At 42.9% G+C, this 13,388-nt stretch overlaps 1 protein-coding gene across 2 annotated transcripts in view; it reads left to right on the top strand.

Moving 5' to 3' along the window:
• Positions 1-12,563, top strand: part of SMARCA1 (SNF2 related chromatin remodeling ATPase 1) — a 157,321-nt gene extending 144,758 nt beyond the window's left edge. For both annotated transcript variants that reach the window (XM_083159337.1, XM_083159338.1), the window contains 2 exons: positions 10,546-10,653; positions 12,138-12,563. In XM_083159337.1, coding sequence (XP_083015463.1) covers positions 10,546-10,653; positions 12,138-12,206 — 177 coding nt within the window. In that variant the 3' untranslated portion in view covers positions 12,207-12,563. The remainder of the gene's footprint in view (positions 1-10,545; positions 10,654-12,137) is intronic.
• The last annotated feature ends 825 nt before the right edge of the window (positions 12,564-13,388 follow it).

The raw sequence follows: 13,388 nt of genomic DNA, 5'->3' as shown, positions 1-13,388 counted from the left end.
CAGTAATACATACTTTGGCTGTATTATTATTAATATATAAATAAAAAGTACAATTGAAGGGGTGTACATGTGGTGCGATTGCCTTGTGATTCGATCCTTATTCGATCGGGATCAAATCGAGATCGAATAGCACAGCAAGCAAAACGCGTTTGAGTTTGACTATAGAGTACAGATCTGTACTTTATAGTCTAGCCGGCACAGTTTATTTTTCTGTGCGATTTACACTAAATGGAAGCACACATTGGGATCGAATCGGCATAGGATGCGACTGAAAACCGGTCAATTTCAGTATGATTTCTATTCGATTTTGACTATATAGTCAAAATCGAATAGGAAGTTAGTCAGAATCGGACATGTGTATGGGGCATGACTGTGATATTCTTTGATAATCCACTATCCTTCAAATAATTGGTATATACCCATTCCTAAAGAAATAATAGAAGGAAGGAAGAGTCCTGCCAAGATATGTGCATTGAAGGGTTAATGGGAGTATCAAGTAAAATAATGGCAGTGAGAGAGTGTTTCTGCTGTTGATGCCTAAGTATCAATGAGAGAACATGGACACGAGTAAAAGCACCTGAATACCAAGATGTGTATATCAGTCTCCCACAAGTGGATTAGCTGGGTACACTCCAGCGCTAGGTAATGCACCCTGCTTGTGGCCACTCTGCCTACAACACATGTTTCGCCATAGTAAGACTTTGGTAAGTTTTAACAAATAGAAGAGCGCCCCAACAAAAAGATTTAACTTGGGGGCGTGGCTAGGAAGCTAATGGGAGCAGTCGCACTTTCAGGAGCTCCTGGTGTCTGCACTAAATCCTGTCTCCCCTGACCGCATCTGCAGCCTCTGGAGACCCCATCCTGCTGCCTTGTGCCCTCCAGAGGTGAGTGCTCCGGTCCGCTGTCCCGGGGAGAAGTGCGGTGGCTGTGCGCCGTTCAGGGCCTTCCCCGCAAGTGAAGCCGGGGCCTGGAGTAGTTGCCGCGGCCGGCGCCTGAGCTCCAGACGCGGACGCGCGGTGTTCTGCGTTCAGAAGAGCCGCCCTGACACCTGTAAAAGCGTCTGGCGGTGAGCGGTTCCCTGCCCAGACCCCGGGAGAGGATTAACCCCCGTCCCCCCAGCATTACCTGAGCTCCCTGGGCACAGTAGGAGCGGTCTCTGGCTCTCCTGTGGGGGCGGCGGCGGCCATATTGATTTCTTCAGCCAGCAGCACTACCTGAACAGTGGGGCTGCCTCACAGCAGACCTCACCACAATAGCCTGTACTACAGATACTGGAGAGGCTGCTGTGCCCCTGTCACACTCTGGGTCCATCTATGTGCACTGCAGGCATCTAGCCCTCCAGCATATCTATGCTTCTCATTTCTACCAGACTATACACTGCCCATACCAGCTACATTACTGATAGAGGCATTATTGAGAAGACAGCTCCACCCGCTGGCTCCATGACATACTACAACTCCATCTATATGCTTTAAAATGATGTAAACATGAACTGACCTGGCCTGTGTTCGCCTGGTTATGTAATTAGCAAGGCCCATCACCTGTCTATCCATCTCACTAGACCCCCTGCGATTGACATCACCCGTCTGTCCGGTTTCAAGTATGCCTGCTAAACGAAGCAAATTACCCAAACCTGTACCACAGGTAGCGTTCTTTAAGCCCTCCCCCAAAGGATCTAAGAAAGTGGGCGAGATGGGAGAGAAAGCATCTAAGAGCAATATCCCTAACCCCTCACAGCCGTCAGCAACACTGTCGGAAATGTCTGCTTCAGACGCCGGTGCTCTGGATGATAATCAAGCGCTGACTGTGGGTACAATGAGGCTTCTCTTGTGGCAATTTAAAAAAGATGTAACCGAGGAGCTTAAAGCTACGCTACAGGACTGTCAGAAATCAATTGATGATCTCGGTGAGCGTACTGACCATATCGAAACCAAAATGGGAGAATTTGCATCATCCCACAATGATTTAATCTCTTCCCATGACACACTACAAGCTGAAGTTGATGCACTGCGGGATAAAATTTCAGACCTGGAGGATAGATCAAGAAGGAACAACATCAAATTGCGTGGAGTCCCGGAAACTATCTCTAATAGCAGTTTGAGCGACTTCGCAGTTAACATTTTCCAGAAACTCCTCCCCAACAGAACTTCCATGGACTTGTTGATAGATAGAATACACAGACTTCCCAAAGCCAGAGGAGCTCCAGAAGATGCTCCACGTGACGTGCTTATGCGGATACACTTTTTCCATGTAAAGGAAGCGATACTTAAAGCTGCCAGACCGTCCGAAGAATCCTCCAGAATACTGGGGGCACTTCAAATCTATGGGGACCTTTCTCAAGCTACCCTAGCTAAGAGACGCTCTTTCTACCCCATCACTACAGCCTTGCGGAGGGAGAATATCCTATATAGATGGGGGTTCCCCACGAAGATATTAATCAATCGAGGAGGCTCCACAGTTGTGTTGTCATCAGTTGATGAAGGAAACCGCTTTCTTGCCAACTTAAACTTTGCAAGCTCTCCACTTAACCCATCTCCAAGGCGTGGACTCCAGCAGGACTGGTCCGCGTCAGGAACTGATCATTAAGTACGTTATACTTGCAATTTTTCAAATGCCCTCTCTACAGTTTGTTTACGGTTTGGTCGTTAATTTTTAGGAAACGTGTATAGGTATGCTGTGGTCTAGGTAGATCTTTCTTCACTCAATACTATGTTGAAAGTGCCATATCTTTTGACAGGTTGCTATTTTTCTGTTTTATGTGCCGAAAAGTTAGACTCTATTTAGTGATATGCTGGTTACGGGTACGTCTCCTCGGGCATCCCTAGGGGGATTGCTGGACGAGGCGACCCATTTTGCATAACGGCCGTTGATGCTATTTGCCTTGCGTTATGTTTAAGGCTGGACACAGGCCCAGGCGTTATTGTGTTTTCCACTACCCCCCTCGCTCCTTTTGTGTGTCGCCATGGTACGGCGTCCAACTTTGCCCCCAGATGGGGGTCTCCACCTCCTTTTCCCTTCCTTCTTCCCTCATTATTCTCCCTTTTACTGTTTTGTTGTCTCTCCGTCTCATAGCCAGAACCATATTTATGTATGCTCTTGTACACTCCGCTGTCTGTGTCCTCAAGCTGTTTTCCCCACAGGTGACCATGGTTAATATTATCTCTATCAATGCCAAAGGTCTTAACTCCCCTAATAAAAGGAGGCTAGCTCTCAAATATTTCCATAAACACAAAATCCATATTGCAGCTGTCCAGGAGACTCATTTCATAGACTCAGCTCCCCCTTTATTCCATGATGGAAACTACCCGCATTGCTACATGGCTAACGGACCAGCTAAAAGGGCCGGGGTTGCGATTTTAATCTCACAACATTGTACATTTTCCCTCTCATCCCAATATTCTGACCCTGAGGGTAGATTCCTGATTTTGATTGGCTCTCTCGAAAACAGAGAGGTTACTATTGTGTCCTGTTACGCCCCTAACACTAGGCAACTCCCGTTTTGCAGAAAGCTTTGCTCCAAAATCCAGCAAATGTCCAAGGGAGCCTTGCTGCTCCTGGGAGACTTTAATTTAGTCCCAGACCCCTCCATGGATAGCTCACGTGCTCAATCCATGTCCCCCAGGCGGCCCCACAATCACTCAAAGGGTCTCCGCCAACTGCTAGCGGAATACGATCTCTTTGATGTATGGCGTGTCAAAAATCCTTCAGTAAGAGACTATACATTCTTTTCCCATGTACATGGCACTTACTCGAGAATTGACCTCGCCATATCAGACAAATGGTCTTTAGAATCCATTGGTAGGATCAAGATCCTTCCCAGATCCTGGTCGGATCACTCCCCAGTGTTTATGGAATGGGAAATAATGAATAGGAAGACCGCCCCCGGACCATGGCGTCTGGGTTCTCAGAGTCTTGTTCAGCTGGAGGCTCAGCAGGCTATTCGCTCGACCATAGATTATTATTTACAGGAGAATTCCCCTGATGCCACTTCTACTTTTAATCACTGGTGCGCCCTTAAGGCGGTAGCTCGGGGCTCAGCAATCCAAATAGCCGCCAAGATTAAAAGAGATTATAAGAAAACATTAGTGCAAGCAGAACTAGAGCTTTCTGTACTTGAGGCTACCCATAAAACTAACCCAGCCGACAAAGACCTCACTAGGCTACTAAAGGAAGCGAGAGATAAAGTTAACAGCTACTACCTGGCAGAGGTCCAACGTAACGTTAGTAAATTAAATCAAAAGTTTTATCAATTTGGGAATAGGGCAGGAAGAATGTTGGCCAGAAAACTGAGAGGAAAGAGAGCAAAAGAAAAAATACACATGATTTATTCCGACCATGGTTCAAAAGTTTATGACCCGAATGAGATAGCCAATGTCTTCTCGGAGTACTACTCTAAACTCTATAATTTAAAGAATGACCCTTCTACGTGCCAACCCCAACAGGAGCAGATCGAAAGCTTTTTGAATAAAATTAACCTCCCAGCTTTGTCCCCGGAGACCTGTCAGTCTCTTAATGCACCATGGTCACTAGAAGAGGTCACAAATGGTATTGACTCCCTACCATCTGACAAGGCACCTGGGCCAGACGGGTTCCCATCCAACTTCTACAAGACCTTCAAAACCCAATTGTCACCAGTGCTACTCAAAGTATTCAATGAGGCCTCTTTAGTAAAACAATTTCCCTCTGAAATGTTAGAATCCCGTATCATTACTATCCCTAAACCGGGGAAGCCTCAAACATCAGTACAAAACTATAGACCAATTGCGCTTCTCAACTCAGACTTAAAATTATATGCTAAACTGGTCGCTAATCGTTTAAGCCCCCTACTCCCTTCCCTTATTAAAAACGACCAAGTTGGTTTTGTTTTGAACAGACAGGCCCCGGACAATACACGTAGGGTTCTAGATGTAATTGAGTATTGCTCGACAAAGAAGGTCCCCCTTTTAGCACTCTCATTAGATGCCGAGAAGGCCTTCGATAGGCTCCACTGGGGATTCATGCAAGCAGCCTTAGAAAAATTTGGTTTCAAAGGCCGGATACTTGATTCTATCTTAGCTCTGTATTCCTACCCCTCTGCTAGGGTATTCACAAACGGGTGTACCTCTTCAGGCTTCAAAATCTCCAATGGTACCAGGCAGGGGTGCCCGCTCTCTCCCTTAATTTATGCCTTGGCGGTTGAGCCTCTAGCTGAATATATTAGATGTACTGACTCTATTAAAGGCCCGGTAATCGGTAACTCATCCCATAAAATTAGCCTTTTTGCCGATGATGTTCTATTATGTATTTTAGATCCGGAAAATTCTCTCCCTGCTCTCCACGAGGTGCTGCAGGACTATTCTGAAGTCTCATTTTATAAACTAAACACTAGCAAAACAGAGGCCCTTCCCCTAGGTTTCCCCCCTGATATAGTCACTAGACTAAAAGAAATGTACAATTACTCGTGGCAATCTCGCTCATTGAGATACCTAGGAATTAATCTGACACCAGAAAAACATCTTATTGATTGCAACTATAAACCCTTGTTGAGAGCCTTTGCAGCGCTAACTGGCGAATGGATGATGCACGATGTCTCTTGGCTGGGGAGAGTGGCTGCAGCTAAAATGGTCCTCTTACCAAAATTAATGTACCTATTTCGCTCTATCCCAAGATCCCCTCCCAAAATCTTGTTTAACAAAATTAACCAAATTTTGACTAAATATATTTGGAAAGGAGCCAGACCGAGAATTGCAAAGAAAATATTAATACGCTCCAAAAGTGAGGGAGGAGTTGCCTACCCAGATATAGAGTCTTACTACACTGCATGCATGCTGAATCAGACTAGAGATTGGTTTGATCTCCAGGACCCCAAACCATGGGTAATCTTGGAAAGTTCATATTCCCACCCTACCCCCATCGCAGACCTGTTATGGCTTCCTACTATTGAAACAAAGAAATCCTCAGCCCTACGCAAATCCATCAAAACAACCCTGGATGCTTGGTATAAAATGGCAGCACCTTTGGAAAATGTAGCTCTGCCGGCTCCGTTTTTATCATTAAAGGCTTTGAAATCCTTAATCCCCAATTTACCATTAGATGGCTGGGTTAAAAAGGGAATAACTACACTGGGGGATCTGTATGTGCATGATAATTTTGTGTCCTTTTCTTATCTACAAAGTAATTTTAACATCCCCAAACAAGACTTCTTCATTTACCTGCAGATTAGGAGTTGGCTACAGTCACACCTACCTACACCTACTAAAATACCCGCTTTCCCTTCCTTCCTTAAATTTAGGGCGAGTGCTTACTCTCATAGGGGGGGTATATCGTGGTGGTACTTACACTTACTCTCGATGGATAAGGGACATAAACTGAACTCCCAATCCATGTGGGAGAGAGACCTGGGCAGATCTTTCAGTGAGGAGGAGTGGGAGAATATATTTAGGTCATGCTTCAAGGTTTCTCGGTGTATAAATCATTCTGAGATGTTTTTCAAACTTATCCACAGGGCCTACTTCACCCCAGGGAGGCTGCATAAAATTTGGCCATCGTCCTCTAATTCATGCTGGAGAAAATGTGGTAACATCGGGGACATTTTCCACATATTTTGGGAGTGCCCACATCTGCGGCCTCTATGGGGAGAAGTGTTTCAGATGATGAGTTTGATATTAAATCAACCCATTCTTCCTGACCCAGCTCTTGCCCTGCTCCATGTTTTCCCAATACAACTTACAGCAGCAGACAGATATATTATTGGGCATGTTCTTATAGCTACCAAGGCTACTATTGCTAAATTATGGAAATCTGATATAATACCATCCATTGAGACCATCCGAAGTAAGGTACACAACCACTATGTCTACGAGACTACCGACGCCAAGTACTCTTCTTCTCCAAATTCGATAGATATGAAGTGGCTTGGCTGGTCCCTGTATAAGGAAAAAATGGGCCACCCGACTAATTACAGCAACCCCCCTGACCTAGCCTTACTATGCTCGCAGTAGAGGAGTGTTACTTGGTTATACAAAGATCTAATGCCTTGTGTTGACGCAGACTGTTACTTTACTTTAATGCACTTTTCTGGTCTGTTGTGATTTGAGAGACAATTATTGTGTTATTATTGCGTTAACATTTATGATTTTCTTTTCTTTTGTCTTCCCTTCCCTTCTCTCCGTTCTGTATCCCCATGTTATTTCCATAAAAAAATTGACAATAAAAATTTAATGTTAAAAAAAAAAAAGATTTAACTTTTTCTTTGAACAACTTTTGTCTTAGTCCTTTAACTCTCAGGTGCACCACCGGTAATATACCACTGTGTCATTACGTACACTCATTTCTGAATACACTGGTACCATTGTGTATTAACCCCCCAAAGGAGGGTAAAATAAGTTTACCTCCCTATGCTCCATTTTGTCTACACAAGCACAAACATGGTAAGGGCAAAATGTAAAAATTATAAAATCAATAGAAGTTTTTAAATTTACGTTTTTTTGGGGTTGAATTTTTTGAGTCAGTGGCCATGAAAATCTTCAACCTAGTCATGTTGTATAGCAAATTAAAACAAAATGTTTTTGTTGATTGAATTGTGTCAATCTTAGCCAGAGTAAGCAAGTTTTTGACACTTTAAACCCAAATTGCTATAATAAATTGTTACTTATATGTAAGTGGGGCGCCCACTATAGTTAGTACGCTCATACCCCCACTATCCATGTTGGCATGGAGTTGACTTTATATAGTGTGGCGAGCGCAGCGAGCCACCGAGCCCAAAGCGTGGCGAACGTTGCGAGCCCTGCGAGGGGATGCAGAAAACTAAGCAAATAGCTTAGTGGGTGCCCAACTACCATAAGTACCAAGAAATTATTACCAATTGCACTTTTTAAATTCATATTGAGGCAATAACAATTATTTATGTTTTTTGATATAGTAATTTAAATCTCCAGTATATGGGCTCCTGGCAATCACTAAAAAGAAAGTGATAGCATATTTGATGACTTTAATTCCTGGAACCACTATTCATTATAAAAGGTTACATCATTGGAAATAAAACATGGAGTGTAAGACAAATTCATTATAAAGAGAAAAGATAGAAGTAAATTGTTACCTTGGGTTCCCCAGGGCCAACCCGACCTATGCACTGGCTGGGGTGGGTGCAAAATCCTGGTGGTTAGCATCCCAATAGTCAGAATCCTGGCAGCAAAATCCAAATGGAATTTGTAATAGTACAGGTTGAGTATCCCGTATCCGAATATCCGTTATCCGAATTATTCCGAAAACCATACATTCCAGAAAGTGAACAAAATTTTTTTTATTTGCTAAAAACTTACTGGGGACATCTGTAACAGCACTACTGAGGGAATGATATGTAGCTGGCACTATACATGTGCAAGACAATAATTGCTTGGCATTTAATTTCAATGCCTGAGATTGTACACAAACTTTGTTTCATGTTTTGAAACCTTTTTTTATGCACAAATAAAATATATTTGTGTTTATTTCATGTGTTTGATATATATGTACAACATAAATGCAAGATACCTCAATATAAATCATTGAAATATTAAAATATTCCGAAATATGGAATAATCCATTATCCAAAATTCTCCTGGTCCCGAGCATTTTGGATAAGGGATACTCAACCTGTATTGTAACCCTGGGATGCAGTTAAGATCCCAGTGAACGGGATGCCAACAGCCAGAATACCGACATGGATGTAGATGCAAAGCCTGAATCACAACTGCCAACATCCAGAACATAAGTGCAAAAAGATGGTCCCCTAGGGGACAGACAGGCGCTGGTATTGGTTCAGTTCACAGCTGGTGTGCAAAAGTGGGGTAGTTAATCCCACAAAATGGTGGCACAGCGCTAGTTTGAGGAGGAATGATAACCATGGGATAAAAAATTAATTTTTATAAAAACACACATAAAAATTCAATACATGAAAAATGACATATAATTTATATAAGTAATTTTGATAAAGTGATCTCACTGTCAGGATGGATGTCGAAGGCACAGAGAATTGTAAACTGTAGTTTGGTTCCTATTGATAAATGGAAGGGGTAGGGTCCGCTGTTTTTTGTATTCCAATGATGGAGATGGTGGAAAGGGAGTTTTGTCAACTCAGTTCTGGGAATGTCCACTTGTGGGTCTCAGAGGGAGTCGATGTGGTGAGTGGTGACGGGATCCAAAGGGATCTCAATGTCCTGTGGTCACTCAGTGGTCACTGAGGAATGGACCGCAATATGCCTCAATCCGCTGACCTGCTTTCAGTTTTCAAGAGGGTCTGGAAGTGAGTGCAGGGGGATAGGCTGGGGTCCGCACAAATGGGGCCCGGGGGACTTGACTGGAACAGGTGGCTGAGATGGGTAGGCCGCACCTGGAGGAATTCCTCTGTCAGTGGTCCCAGCTGATGGGGAGTCTCAACGGGTGGCCGGTGTGGTATGGCTCACCTCGAGAAAAAGTCTCTGAGATGTGTCCCAAGTGCAGATAAGCTGGTCCGGTGAAGGAGTATTCCCAGCGGCACTGGTGGGGGTGGGGGATGATGCAGGGTGGCTGAATCCAATCCTGAGAGAGGAGAGGTGTTTTACTAACGCGTTTCACCAGTTCAACTGGCTTTATCAAAGGTCACCTTTGATAAAGCCAGTTGAACTGGTGAAACGCGTTAGTTTATAATAGTTCTAAAGGTCTATTACATATGTGCACAGAGTTTAAGCTCTGTTTGGAACATTTCTATATCATGCTGTCTTTTACCCTTGGTAGGATGGTGGAGCATAGATTTAAAAGTTGTAACTTTCACTGTTTAACATGTTTTTATTGTACATATAAAAGACATTCAGGCCTAACTATCCTACATAATTAATGTTACTGTATGTAATTAATAATAAGGTTAATTTGCAAAAGCCTACATCCAATACTGCTATTAATAGTCTGAAGAAAGGCATGGGTTTATGCATTAGGGTATATGTACTATATGTATTATATTAGGGTATACAGCAGGGGTGGGGAACCTCAGGCCCGGGGGCCGTATGTGGCACGCCCACCCATGCCGGTAGTCAAGTACAGGGGAATTCTCGTGAGAGGTCGGTAGTTCTCGCGAGATTCCTCTTAATCAACAGCAGCCAGAGACTGTCAGTCCTATTCAGCGGCTGCCGGAGCGCGGGACGGCTGCAGCAGGACAATTTGTATGAGAAATTTTTACATATGGCCTCTGAAGGATTTTTTCCCCATACTAATGGCCCTTGGCACAAAAAAGGTTCCCCAACAGTATAGATCAGTATATTATTAGTACATACCTTTTTACAATTGAGGGGCAAAATGTAAAAGAGGCACATTTCATAGCTACATAGATTTAGATTTTTTCCTGCCATCAATTGGCTTCTGTCATCTAGCGTCTACTTCATTATCCACTGACTTAGTGGCATGTGCCTATCTGTAACCAACAACAACATTCCTATCCCTGGTATAGTATTGCAAACCATATCTAGTCGAAAAGGGTCCCGTGCCACCTCGTATCATGTGTCTCTTTTCCACTAAGCCCCTCCATTCCTGATTGCATTCTTTTTTTTTTTGTAGGAGCTACAAAGACGCTGTAATACTCTTATATCACTGATAGAAAAAGAAAACTTGGAGATTGAAGAAAAAGAACGAGCAGAGAAAAAGAAAAAGACATCAAAGCCATCGGTAAATATACATTTCTTTGTATGCTTTACATACAGCTGTTGTGCTAAGCACATCTTCCTTTTTTTCCCTTTAATGGCTGGAGGTGTTATGTATTTCACAGATCTCTCCAGTTTATGTCTTATTCACAGTTAAGTTGATATCTTTGTTTTACTCTACCTAAGTGAATTTTAGTTTTGTTCCTGTGACACAAAGTGCCCAATTCAGGCCCATATTCAAGGTCCTTTTTCCCGAGAGTCCTACCCAGTTGATGGGGCAGTGTAAACGGGATTCCTACCGCCGGGATTTCATACTGATCCCCTGCTGTGCTGTGCATAACCCTATTTCTCTCCCATACCCCTTGATTAGGCTTTTCCTTTATGAGTACCCCGTCCTCTCAACCCATCCGTGGTTCCCACTTACGGCTTTAGGATTAATGCCGCTGCTTCCCATGACAGCATGAGCACAGCACGGGCAGCCCCCAGTTGATTTCTGGTAGGGCAAAAGACGCTTATGATGCTGCAGACGGAATCGGAAGTGACTTGGCGTGGTTCATCGCCACTTCTTCTGCCATCGGGAGACTTCTTCCTCCATTACCAATATTATTTTTAAGTACCGCCAACCAGTCTGCAGAGTATGTCAGGTTGGGAACCACTGCTGTAGAGCAACAATTATCTGCACTTTGTTGCAGTAGACAGTGCGGACAATGGGGATATTTCTGGTTCACTCGGAAAGGCACAACTACTCTCTAATGGACAAAATTATATACGCTGCAGGTGGGGCAGATTTAACATGTGCAGAGAGAGTGAGATGTGTGTTTTATTGTTTCTGTGCAGGGAAAATACTGGCTGATTTATTTTTACACTGCAATATAGATATCAGTTTGAAGTACATACCGCACCCAAATCAAACTCTCTCTGTACATGTTACGTCTGCCCCACCTGCAGTGCATGTGGTTTTGTCCATTAGAGAGTGATTACACACACATTACTATCTCCCCAAACTAAGTATATTTCTGCTTAACTCTGCTTCCAGTAAGGGGATAGTTAATACACACATTCAATATCTGTTTGTGTTTGTAGAAAAATGGAACAAACATTAATATTTGCAAATCACCAGAAGATGCTGTATATGAACAACAATTAGAATAGACCTTCATTTTTAGATCTATAGCACTTAAATCATATACAGATATTTGTATGGGAGTTTATCAGGCTTGCCTACCCTCCCAGAATTGCCAGGAGGCTTCCGAAAATCAGGTCCCCCTCCCTGCCCCCAGGGAAGGTGGGCAATCCTCCTGCATTGGCCATGCCCCCCCTCTATTCTGCTCTAAATACCGTTTTCCGCGGGTCCGCTGTGAGGGGTGGGGCTAAAATGACACAAATCGCTTCATTTTGCGTAATTTTAGTCCCTACTCCAATCCGCAGAGGATCAGGGCTTCTCCTGGAGAGGAGAAAACAAATGTCGGCAACTATGGGGTTTATTAAATGTTATTATTCTTTTTCCAGTCTTGTAAAAGAAAAGCTGATCCAGTTACAGACAGCGGGAAGAAGGATACAAAGAAAGTGAAGTCTTAAAGTCATATAAAATCCTGTCTACACGTCACTTGTTACAGAGCTGCCACGTCTATTTTTCTTGTCATATATTATAATGCCTCATCCAATCTAACAGCCAATGTTTGTGCATTACTGTATCATCTTTTCCTGAAATAGAGCAATTTACTGTGTCAGAATGTGTATATTTTTCAATGTCTTTATCTGAAATACCTGTAGTATTATATTTTATGCTTCCCAGTATTTACAGCTACTGTATTTTGTGAATTTCATATATTTCATAATATAAAAGTTCCAGTTTTGAGCAAGTGCAGAGGGTTTTAGCTTTTGTATGTTTTATACTGTATGTAGTGGCTTTGAAATAAAATATTACTGGTTTCATAGCTTTGTTATGCAGTTTTTATACGATAGGTGCCGCCCTCCAAGCAAAACAAGGCTTTATCAACAATTTCAATACACGTCGGACATTTTCATCAGGATACAAAATCTGTCCTTGGTATCTGCCGTTTTGTCAGGCTTTTAACTAGTTTATAATATATTGAAAATATATACAAAAGTGAGTTTCACACATTGTTTTCAACACAGAAAAGGTTTAGTGTTGACATTTTCAGGTACAGTATATCTTTTTCGTGACACTTTGGCTTGTGATACGTTTATAGGATTCCATTCTGGTTCACACACAAAGCTACAAAATTCAAGAATGGGATTGGTCAAAAAGGGGGCATGCTGGCGTTTCCTACAAAACAGATCTGACTTTTTTCAAATTCGGAATGGTTTTGTCGAAATCCGTCTTCAATGATGTCAGAAACAGCAAAATTGAATAGGCGGCCGATATTGAATACGTCCATAGTTAAATAAAGTTGATATACAACTGTGAGAGAAATCTTAATGGAAGTAGAGATTAGTTTGTGACAAGTTTAGACTAGCATCTAGGTTTCATCCTACTGCTCAGCCTTTAGAGGAAGCAATGGAAATAGGCCCATCCCATTTATCTCCTGGGTAGCATTAAGGTAACTTCATGAATAAGCTGTGTCTTTATTGTGCTGTCATGGTCTTTAGCATCTGGGAAAGAGCATATTCTAAGTGATTCAGGATAGACCAACAAATATGTCTCTCCTATTCCATAACTGCAGAGATTGTACTACAGGTTGAGTATCCCTTATCCAAAATGCTCTAGCTATGGATCCCCTTGTGGGCGGCATGCAT

This window comes from Crinia signifera, chromosome 9, assembly GCF_055691185.1.
Source record: "Crinia signifera chromosome 9, ASM5569118v1, whole genome shotgun sequence".
Lineage (NCBI taxonomy): Eukaryota > Metazoa > Chordata > Amphibia > Anura > Myobatrachidae > Crinia > Crinia signifera.
The sequence above is the reverse complement of the archived record's forward strand: the minus strand, read 5'-3'. Positions and strand labels throughout refer to the sequence as shown.